This window comes from Dendrobates tinctorius, unplaced genomic scaffold, assembly GCF_039654945.1.
Source record: "Dendrobates tinctorius isolate UK_male_01 unplaced genomic scaffold, ASM3965494v1 ptg000016l, whole genome shotgun sequence".
Lineage (NCBI taxonomy): Eukaryota > Metazoa > Chordata > Amphibia > Anura > Dendrobatidae > Dendrobates > Dendrobates tinctorius.
In genome coordinates this window covers 92053618-92065635 of record NW_027361684.1, presented here as the reverse complement: position 1 = coordinate 92065635, position 12018 = coordinate 92053618, and the positions used below count along the sequence as shown (strand labels likewise).

General features: G+C 39.8%; 1 protein-coding gene across 3 annotated transcripts in view; it reads left to right on the top strand.

Annotated features, from left to right (window-relative positions):
- The window catches only part of EFHC2 (EF-hand domain containing 2), a 94666-nt gene that overhangs the window by 59765 nt on the left and 22883 nt on the right, over window positions 1-12018 (top strand). For all 3 annotated transcript variants that reach the window (XM_073566062.1, XM_073566061.1, XM_073566063.1), the window contains 2 exons: window positions 2499-2632; window positions 10044-10241. In XM_073566062.1, coding sequence (XP_073422163.1) covers window positions 2499-2632; window positions 10044-10241 — 332 coding nt within the window. The remainder of the gene's footprint in view (window positions 1-2498; window positions 2633-10043; window positions 10242-12018) is intronic.

Here is a 12018-nt window from a genome sequence, read left to right as displayed (position 1 = left end):
TGCTTTTTTCATTTTTATTGCCCAGATGTAGTACTTTGCATTTCTCCCTGTTAAAAACCATTCTGTTAGTTGCTGCCCACTTCTCCAGTTTATTTATATCTTTTTGAATCCTCTCTCTCTTCTCTAGTATTAGCTATCCCTCCTAGCTTTGTGTCATCAGCAAATTTAATCAGTTTACCCTCAATTCCTTCATCTAAATCGTTGATAAAGATGTTGAACAATACAGGGCCCAGGACAGAGCCCTGTGGTACCCCACTTGAGACATTCTTCCAACTGGATGTGCAGCCATTTACGACCACTCTTTGGGTCCGATCACTAAGCCAGTTATAAATCCACCTAACAGTTGCCTTGTCCATTCCATACTTAGTCATTTTTTCAATAAGGATTGTATGAGAGACTTTGTCAAATGCTTTGCTGAAGTCAAGATATACTATATCTACAGCATTTCCTTGATCCACCCAATCAGTGATTCCGTCATAGAAGGATATTAAGTTAGTCTGACATGACTTATTAGTTACAAACCCATGCTGACTCTGTTTAATCACTTAATTCTTATCCAGGTACTGACATACATGTTGTTTAATAATTTGTTCAAAGATCTTTCCTGGTATAGAAGTCAGACTCACTGGCCTATAGTTGCCTGGGTCCACCTTCTTCCCCTTTTTGAAGATAGGAGCAACATTTGCTCTTCTCCAGTCTTCTGGGACTTCTCCTGTTCTCCAAGAATTTTCAAAGATTATGGAGAGGGGTTCAAAAATTTCTTCTGCTATCTCCTTCAGTACTCTGGGGTGTAATTCATATGTGTATAGGATTATTTTGTAGTTAGCCTTCTATTGTTAGTTAGAGGCCAGACGGCCTTAGACATTTTATTTCATGTTTGGCATGTGTAACATTGAATGACCAATGTGCACGATAAAATAAGCCGTGCCCATATCCATGTGGAACTCGCTAGACTGCTGTTGTGACTCCATAGCCACCCGCTTGTGCCAAAGCAAAGATCCCAGCTGAGCTTTATACATATATATTCCTCACAATATATATATAGATATTTATATTTTTATAATTATGATACAGTGAAAATATTGGAGTCTTCCTCCAGAGGTCTAAAAAGTGAAAGGCTCTTACCATGTGAAGGGGATGACATAATGTGCACAGAACCTTACCTGTGCATTATAAAGAAGGTTCCAAAATTTTTATGGCAGTGGGCTCTTCAAGACATCTCCTTCTCTAAGGGCAGCAACCCCGGTGATCAGCTTATGTCAATGGCTAGAGATTTTTAATGTTTTTGTGTGTGTTTACAATGCAGAGTGACAATCACTCATACTCAGCTCTGACATTTAGGCGTATGCCTTCTTGAGCAACGACTGGATGTAAATGAATATACGTATAAGAAGGAAGCTATATGAATAATTAGTTTTCAATATTGACATAAACCTTATTAAAAGAGGATCCATTTCTTGCAGTGTAATTTACAATGATGACTATGAACCACCAGGTGGAGCACTAGCACAAGCTATGATAGGACACGTATCACCGTCTCTGACGCCTCTTTGTGGCTTAGCCCAATGTCATTGTGCAGTTATACTGGCTTCACCCATAGACAAATGAGCTCATAAAAACTGTCGCTGGTAAACTGTAAATTCATTGCAATGAGTTCAGATAATGAATGAATGTAAATCTGTTTATAGCTGTTTACTGCACTTGTTCCTTGAATTGGATGTGAATGCTCAGCACATGCTACAATCTCAGCAAAACAAAAGCCCTCAGTTATAGGAGACCTAAGGCTTATCAGAACGTTGTAAGCACCAGTGGAGGTCTGTGTGCACCATGCAACGGCTATATCATGTCTTGTTTAAAGGGTTGTCCGGTCTTGTTAAATAGGTAAAAACAAGCAACTGTGCAATTTACCTGCTACTAAAAATCTTCTCAGTTATCAAGATCAGGTCACTTTTTAATTCTATAGTTTACTGGGCAGTCATTTCAATCTCCACTCGGTTTGCAGAACCTAATGAGCTTGCCCCTAAACTCTAATCCAGTCATCTGGACTTTGTCATCGGAGTCTCCAACGTTTTATCTGCAGAGTAGTCCCTTAATGGTGGAGCAAACTTAAAAATGACACCATACAAACCGGGATCAGAATGAGAGAATAGCTAGACTATGACTGCAATGCAAGGCCTGGTCAAAATTTAGGAGAAAGGCAGCACAATCAAGCCAACACAGGGTCAGGCAGTCCGAGGTTAGAATTGGAGTGGGAGTTCCAATTCCCTTGGGTCAGTGCCCAGGAGGTAAATTGGGCAATGGCACCGCTGAGTGACGATCATTCTGATCGGACAGATGAGCACAATGTGCCCTCCCCATTCAGCATCTCCACCATTGTTGATGAGAGGACTGGAGCAGCGGCTAATGGCAGAGAATGTTGTGGGTGTGCAGAATCTATCAGTCCATCTGTCTATTATCATTCCTTCTGTCTTTCTTCAGTTATTCCTCATTTTTTTTAGTTCCCTATGGCGGATATTGCTTCAATCATGGGTAAACTAAGAAGTATCAGCGAATCCAACTCCAGAGAGATAAAACAACATTTTGTGACCAATGATCCAAGAAACAGGAATGAGATGACGTATGAAACCTTCAGGTATGGAATGTGAATGTAAAATATGGCTGTGTGATCCTAGGGTGGGCTATATTTATCATGTTTTAAGGGAGTCTATCACAGAAATGCTTTTACTGTGTGTGATGACTTCACAGTGACCAGAGAAGTGTCAGAGGTTACACTTGCCTCTCTGGTTTCCCCAATCTCTCTATTTAGAATACAGTGCTGAGTGGTCTGATCTATCAGCATGATTTAGGAAGTCATGGGATGAATTAATCGACCGCCATACACCACCGGCGTGTTCTTGAGTGTATTCACAGCTGCACTAAGTACATAACTATAACTCTTGGATTTTGTGGGACACGTAGCATTTGGCATTCCATCTATGTAGCCAAGATGTCAACACGTGGAAATGTTTGACCAACTACAGACACTTGTTGCTGCATTGCACTATTGCACCACCAACAAACTGCATCTTACTGTAGAAAACCTATAATAGAATATTTGTTATTTAATAATATTTTAATTATTAGTGTTTATTTTCCATTGAATATATATTACATCCTATTTACTATGTACAAAACATGCATTAATAAGTGTAAGGACACGCACTCAGGGAGAAACATGTCTGCGGCTATTAAACTATTTTTTTTTCCTCTGAAAAACTGCAGTGTTTCAGAGTTAAACATATATGGCTGAAATCAAGGCGCCCATGTCAGGTTCGCGTTAAAAATTATAGTTGGGATATATGCCATCCATTATGTTCATCATCACAATATTAAGAATTACAGGTAAAACTAGGCAAAAACAAACCATGTTTAGGTTAATCCCTCCATAGCATAAGCCTGCAGTTCTTGTGTACTCCAACAACCCTTCTCAACCATAAAGGGTTAGTTCATTAGATCCAGTCACTTGACCAGCCCAAAACATCACTCTCTGTAGTCAGTAACTTCTGCAGAAATATCCATCATGGCGTGTCTATGTTATCTATTCTTCACCTATTCTCATTTGCACAAGGAAAGACTAGAAGCAATGGGATGAAACTGAATGGGAGGAGACACAGATGAGATCTTAGAAAAAACTTTTTGACAGTTAGAGTGATCAGTGAGTGGAACAGGCTGCCACGAGAAGTGGTGAGTTCTCCTTCAATGGAAGTCTTCAAACAGAGGCTGGATAGACATCTGACTGGAATGATTTAGTGAATCCTGCTTTGAGCAGGAGGTTGGACCAGATGATCCAGGAGGTCCCTTCCAACTCTACCATTCTATGATTCTATGAATCTATAAACCTAGACCACATTCTTTTTGATGATCATACAGCACCTTGAAAAGTATTCATACCACCTGAACTTTTCCACATTTTTTAACGTTACACTCACAAGCTTAAATGTGTTTTATTGGGATTTTATGTGATATGCCAACCCAAAGTAGCAAGTGTTTGTGAAGCGTAAAGGAAATGCTACGTGGTTTTCTAATTATTTTAAAAATATAAATCTGACAGTTGTGACATGCATTTGTATTCTGCAGACCCACCCGAGTCAATACTTTGTATGGCCACCTTTTGCTTCAATTACTGCTGCAAGTCTTTTGGGATATGTCTCTACCAGCTTTACACATCTAGAGGCTGACATGTTTGCCCATACTTCTTTGCAAACTAGCTCTAGTTCAATGAGATTGAATGGAGCGTGTCTGTGAACAGAAATTTTCAAGTCTTGACTCAGATTCTCAATGGTATTTAAATCTGGACATTGAGTGGGCCATTTAAACAGTATGTTTAGGGTTGTTTTCCTACTGGAAGATGAACCTATTCCCCAGTCTCAAGTCTTTTGCAGCCTCTAACAGGATTGCTTTGTATTGAGCTCCATCCGTCTTACCATCAACTCTGACCAGCTTCCCTGTCCCTGCTGATGAAAAGCATTCTCACAGTATGCTGCCACCACCATGTTTGATGGTGGAGATGGAGTTTTCATGGTGATGTGCAGTGTTAGTTTTCTGCCACACAGCGTTTTGCATTTAGTTCAAAATGTTCTATTTTGGTTTTTGGTTTCATGTGACTAGGCTTGCAGCAAAAACAAGTCCTACAAAGCATTGACTCAGGGTTGGCTGAATACAAATGCATTTCACATTTTTCAGATTTCTATTTTTTAAATATTTTTTAGAAATTCCTGAATCATTTCCCTTACACTTCACAAATACTTCCTACTTAGTGTGGGCATATCACATAAAATTCCAATATAATACATTTCAGTTTGTGAGTGTAAAGTGCAAACATGTAGAAAAGTTCATAGGGTATGAATACTTTTTCAAGGCACTATACCTTGGTCTCTTGCGGTTTATATGCCAAGTTTTATCTCAGCTGTTTTAGGTGTTCCTTCAGAAGTTTCACATGACTTTCCATGCCTTTTGATTTTTCCCTTCATCTTTGAGAGATCTTTCAATAGTTGGAATGCTTTATTTTTCATTGCAGTATTGTCTTCCTCATCAGGTTTTATCCATTTAATGGCATGTCCTTCTGAGAGCTGAGAAATGTCTCTTGCTTTTTCTTCTTATTAAGCATTGGTTATGTATCTGGATTAGATTGTTTCTGCTTTCTTGTAGCATTTGGGGGTCACAATGACTTTATCAATTTTTTTCACAAGTGGAATTTTTCTGCTGTTCTTATTTTCAGTAGTGTCATGATTCTTTCTTTCTGTCAGGTGTCGGGTTCCATTTTGCTGTTTCGATATGACACCAGACAAAATTGAGCGTGTCTCATGGGATTTCTATTTACATTTTGAAGAGTGCATGCATATCGAACGCATGCGCATGCATGTCCTTGCGTACCAATGCGTTCCCATAGACAGTAATGCGTTTTTTGATGCACTCATCCACATGCGCATGCCTACGCATATTTGATGGATTTTTGACGCTTCAAAAAAAATGCAACATGTTGCGTTTGCCGGACACTGCCACACACCGCGAAACGACGCATGCATACACAACAGCGTGCGAACGCATGTCCCTGCGTACACCATGTTAAATATATGTACGCGTGACGCATGCGGATCTATGCGGATCAGACGCTGCGGACACAAACGCTAATGTGAAACCAGCCTATCACAGCAGGCATGTACTTAGTATGAAGCAGGTTGTTATTTTGACTTGAATTTTCAGAGTAAATACATCAGTATATTCAGGTGTAAGAGATCTACTTAATAATGTATATGCTTTAAACAAGGCATTGGAACATTGCAAAAGATAAATATGTAATTGGCATGATTACAAAAAGTCTGTATTGATGCTGGTGGTCCAGCCAATCTCTGACGTTATGTCTGCCCTCATTTGAATGGTTGAAAACTGATTTCATGATTAGTTATGGCTGCTGCTATGCTGTGAGCCATGATACAAATGGCAACATCTGCCAATCTAGATGGTTTTAAAAATGATCATTAATGCATTCATGTAGCAGCAGCTTGGTAATCCACCTCTAATTGTATTAATGATGATTCCGATGTACACAAAGCTCACCTAAGGGACTATACAGTATATAAATATATATATAGATGCATTTACACACACACGGTAATATGTTTACATATATAATATCTATATCCATAGATACTTGTTTATACAGCTTGCATAGATATGAACGTCAATGAAGAGTTGTCGGAATGTCCGTTAAATTTGGTAATATTTGTATTATACTATCCTGTGTTTTTGACTTTGCTGACAAAACAAATAAGGGAAAGAGAGAAAAAAATACCACCTGCATTGTCAGCTGTGGATATGATGTCATGCAACAATAGTTTCTGTGTTAAATATGGTATGGGCAGCAAATATTTGGCTGGGTCACGTCTCGTCTTCTGGGTGGTAGTGCAGCACTTTTGAATAGCTCTCACATTCTTCTTCAACAGCGCATTGTACTTGTACAGTGGTTCTATATTCATCTTGGCTCAGATACAAAGACAGCTTCCTCTTTTAAGTAACCAGCTTTCTTTTTCTGACCTTCCCTGGCATCCTCAGGGCGTTGAGACACACATTGGCACTGCTCAAGTGTCAGTGTGAAAAGGTGGACTAGAACATTGTGTTCCATGTACTGTCCGATTTCTTGCATGCAGTCCATTTTTCTTTTGTAAAGAAAGCATAATCGATAGGGTAGGATGTGTGTTTTTGTGTGCTACTTGCTCTCATGTTATACATGTACACTTGCATGTCCGATGAAATTAGGTCATTGAGCAGCTGAAGAACACTTTTGATGCCAAGTAGAAATACGTGCGGTATGAACTTTTAAAGAGGACCTGTAATATTTTTTACCTGGTGTAAATGTTGCTCTCCTGAATATGTTTTTTTTTTTTTTGTTCCTGCACCTTTGCATTCTTTAGATATTACCCCTTCATCACTGGTCTTCAAGAAAACTCCCATAGAGAAGTTGTGGATCATGCCCCCTTAGCTGATAGGACTAGATTTACATACAAGGAACAGATGGCTATTTCTCAGGAATGGAGAGACTTAAGAACAAAAGAAAAACACAACAGATTCAGAAGGACATCAGCTTTTATATCCGATAAAAAAAAATACAAGTGAGATAGGGTTTCTTTAAAAGGAATCTGACATGTCCCGAAACACAATAAATCTGCATATATGGGGTTAATCTGCAATATCTTTTTAGAACTGCCCGATGGCTGCACTGAAAGTCTGGCTACCGGGAGGAAATCATCTTTATTTTTCCAGGCAGCCTCCAGCTTTCAGTCATTGAGGCATGACGGCGCAACTTCATTCACCGCTCATTATATAGTTAGGTAAGAATGCCCTGGCACATTGACTGCCATCTCTGCACCGTACTCATGCAGAGCCAGTATGTCAGGGCATTCTAACAGCTGTATTCTCGGCAGTGACTGAAGCATGTGCCGGTATCGCCTCTATGACTGAAAGCTGGAGGCTGCCTTGAGGAAGAAAGTTAATTTTCTCACGGTAGCCAGGCTGTCAGCTTTAGAGCACTATTAACCTTCAGATTAACCTCACATTGGCAGGTTAATATCATTTGAAGACACAGAAGGTTCAATTTAAAATAGAGATGGACATATAGTTAAAAAGGAAACCATTACCCCAATTCAGGACGCCTTATTCTTCTCTAGTCAGAGTGAACCTACATAAGCTCCATCTTTCCAGAATACATGTTAAAAATAAAAATGGAGAATTACAAAGTCTTGGCAGTTTGTCTCTCATATAAGGGAAGGGGTGTAAAAGAAATGGTTTCTTCTGGACCATGGCTAGCTGGGCTAGATTTTGTTTCCTACAGAATGAGATTTGTAACTTAGCTTGATAACATACAGATCATATAATCTGTGCAGTTATTCCTAATTCTACATGCACTGAATCATTAGCAACCAAAAGTAAGATAAAGTGGTCTTAGGTCTCTGCCACCTATCTCCGATAAAAATGGATTGCAGGTGAATGAGCCTTGAGTTCTCCTTTATCATAACTGCTGGGACTAGTAAGCCCCCTTCACACGTCTGTGTGTCTAGTAAGAGTGGCATCCGTTTTTTTTCACGGATCCCACACGTACCCATTGTAACCAATGGGACTGCTCACATGTCCGTGTTTTTACATGGATCTTGTGTCCTTCTAACCCAAACGGAGACATGTCCGTTTTTTTTACCGGTAGTGTGGGTGAACCGGGCCAATACAAGTCTATGGGTCCATGTAAAAAATGTACAGCAAACAAATGGCATCCATGTGCCATCCGTGTGCTATACGTGTTTAACATTGAAAAAGTATAGGAGAAGCTTTGTAATTTCATTTTCTTTTGCCATACTGGAAAAGCACTGATGGCACACTGATCCAAAACGCCGATGACACCAGCACTGTTTCTTCCGGTACCGGTTTTATATGGATGTGTTAAGGAGGCCTAATGCTATGCAGATACTCCTATGAGTTCGGTCAGTGTGCTGACTGTATGCTCAACAGACAGAACACTGAGACAAAAATAACCTGTGAGCCAGTGAATATTTATAAAGACTGCTGGTCCGTCTGAAAAAAATCACAACATACACCAATCTGGTCCATTTTATGGACCAAACAAGTGCATGTCAATAGAGAACAGTCCTTGAACCTGTGCGACATAAGGGCAAGCACAAAGAGCTGCACATGGAGCCACTCATGTTCTCAATTTGCACATAAGACTAGTCCAAGCTTTAGTATTAGTAAAACCAGGCCTAATACTAAATGCACTTGATTGTTAGCAGTTTAAGGTGAGGGAAACCATCTCCTGCAAGACTCATACCATCAAACTCTTACACAAGAAATTGGGGAAAAATGAGCACTGACTGCTAAACTGAACCCAATCTTTACTTTTAGTATGTTAGTTGACCTTTTAATTTATTTGTTATATTTTAGCATGGTAACTTTATTCTGATTTTATTCAGAATAGTTTCCTTTAGCCAGTGTTGAGAAGTGTGTGTGTGTTCCTGTGTGTGATTTCCTCTTCTGAAACCAATGATTTATTGTTACGTTTACTTAATCTTAGACCACACGGACCTCCCTCACTTACCTTCTTCTTAAAAGATAAATTATTTTGTTGGGAGAAAATATGTTAACGGTCTTGTTAATCAGCTAGATTTGCTTACATCCCAAGTGGGTCATTCATTACACCATACATGAGTATTTCCAGCTTGTGATGGGTAAACATGGCCTACATGTTCCGTTTAGTACTCGATGCACCGCGCATTCACACATTTTTTCACTTCCATGACAATTGGCGAAACATGTTTGTAAAGTGTTCATGAAGAACAATATATATTGTGTGAGCAAGACGAAAATGACAGATGTTTCTACAGTCAGATTCTTTTCCTTTGGTTGCAGTCCATGTTATAAATGATATCTGTAGGTCATTAATGGGATCATATCATTAACGATAGTCATGTTTAGAATATGGCACCCCTGGCAATCAGATTGCTAACAACTGTTTTCATAGAGGGAAACTGTGGCTAGCCTGGCATTACCCCTGCAATGGCTCCTTCAGGGGAAAGGTGGTATTAGATGGCAGTGTTTCCAAAGAATTTGTTATGCAAGAATGATTTGAGTCTGCCAGACATGGAGTCTTTTTTTTGTAGAGTGGATGCCTGTTCTTGCTCATAGAGGGGGCATCAATATGCCCTACCTTTAACTATAATAGAGGTGACTTCCTAATGTATGATAGAGGTCACTGGCAGACACAGAAAAGGGGGCCCCTGTGCGTGAACAGTATTTGCGCCCTTTACAGTCCAGCAGTTCATCATAATGCACAATTCCACCTGCTTTCCAGGTAGAAGTGGGCCCCCTTACGTCTTGGGCCCCTGTGTAGCCGCATAAGTTGCATCAATGATATGTCTGTAACTGATGGGGGTATAAAAGTATTATAAATTATATTACAGGTTACATTTTCCTGCATATTGTTTTTTTGTATATTAAATATTTAACAGTGATTTTATTTCTAGGAATATCCTGGTGGAAATCGGTGATAGAAGACTCACAGAACATGAAATAATGACCATTGGACGCCATTACAGTGCGCAAGAAAACCTAGAAGTTGACTTAGGTCTTCTGATGGCTGTAGCCCAGGAACATCTAAAGAAGAAGTCATTTGAAAACTTCAATAAACTTAATGATTCCTTTGTGTACAATGATCGTGAACGGTAAAAGCAAAACCACTCTCTAAGCATGTTAGAGATCCAGTCTAATCTATCTTACTATCTGTTAAAGATGTTGTCCAGTCTAAAATGACAAGTCTAAAGTCACTCTGTGTGAAGCATTGCACGCTGTGAGGATTCTCTGGTGTCAGCACTGGGAACTCTGGTCACTTGACCCCAAGTGCAAAGTGCATACTCTCATCCAGTATCTGACTAGAAGTGTGTTCCTCGAGGAGAATAGTGTGACTGCAAACTTGTTGTTTTAGGCTGCAAAACCCCTTTAAAACTATATGGACAAAACTATTGGGACACACCCCTTGATTATTTAATTCAGGTTTTTCTTTCAGTCTCATTGCCATCATGTCTGCCTTTACCAACATTAGTGAAAGAATGGGCCGTTCTAAACAGTTCACTGAATTCAAGCATGCTGCTGTAAATTCCTAACCCTCCTAAACATTTCATGACCAATTGTGAGTTGAATTATTGAAAAGTGGAAATGTTTAGAAACCACAACAACTCAGCAATGAAGTGTAGACCCTGTAAAGTTACTGAGCGGGACCGCCGAGTAATGAGGCACGTAATGCATAAAAGTACCCAGGGTTGACGCAACTGCAGAGCTCATGACCTCCTCAAGTATTATCATCAGCTTTTACCAAGCAGCTGCATGCAAGCCTGACATCACCAAGTGCAATGCCAAATACCAGATAGAGTGGCATAAAGCAGCTATCACTGGAGTCTGGAGCAGAGGAGACATATTCTGTGAAGTGCCGAATTATGCTTCTCTATCTGGCAGTCTACTGCTTACTGCTAAGATAGGTAAAAGAGGGATAATGCTATGGGGTTGTTTTTAAAGCTTAAAAAAGGTTTTGTTATAATACCGAAACATCGCCACATGGGCCAATAAAAAGTCTACCTTTTTGCACACTTTTTAAAACTTCTTTTTTTTTGGGGGGTGCTGCCTTCTTTTTCTCTAATCTTTAGTGATGAGTGAATGTGCTTGGATAAGTTGTTACCCGAACACTTAACTGTGCTAACCGAATGAATTTGGCGTTCTCAAATAATATATTTGAGTCCCCGCGCCTGCATGTCTTCTGCCTAACAAATAGTTTGTAGCAAAATTGGTAAATAAAATGTAACTTTTATTCAGATGTTAAAAACTGTAAAGTGCAAAATAGTGCCAAAAAAGTGCCCGTGCAATTGTGCAAATAAAAACAGCAACCTGTGCTAAAAAGAACTGCTTATTCCATCCTAGAAAACTAAGGATGAAGGAACTATAAGGTTCATAACAAAATACTCAAATGGAGCCAATGATATAAGGGAGATCATAAACGACATTGGCCAATTCTGTGTTTGGACCAGGACCTCATGGGAGTTATACCCAGGAATCCACCAATTACATATAAAAAGGGCCGTTCCATTAAAGATAGGCTGGTCCGCAGCCATTTCACCCCAAACAGTTTGAACAGTTCCACATGGCTAGGCACCCAACCTAAAGGATGCTTCAAATGTGGTAGCTGCAAATACTGTGCATCCATTGTAAAACGTAAAGAATTCCGCAGTAACATCACAGGAAAAGTATACCCCATCCACCAGTTCATTAACTGTAGATCGGTAGGGATCGTATACAAGATGACGTGCATGTGCGGTTTGGAATACGCTGGCAAGACCAAGAGGGAGCTTAGAGTAAGGATAGGAGAGCATCGCAGAGATACCCTCAACAAACGTGATACCCCAGTAGCCAACCACATCAACCAGGTCCATAAGGGGGATCTCAAGGCTGTCC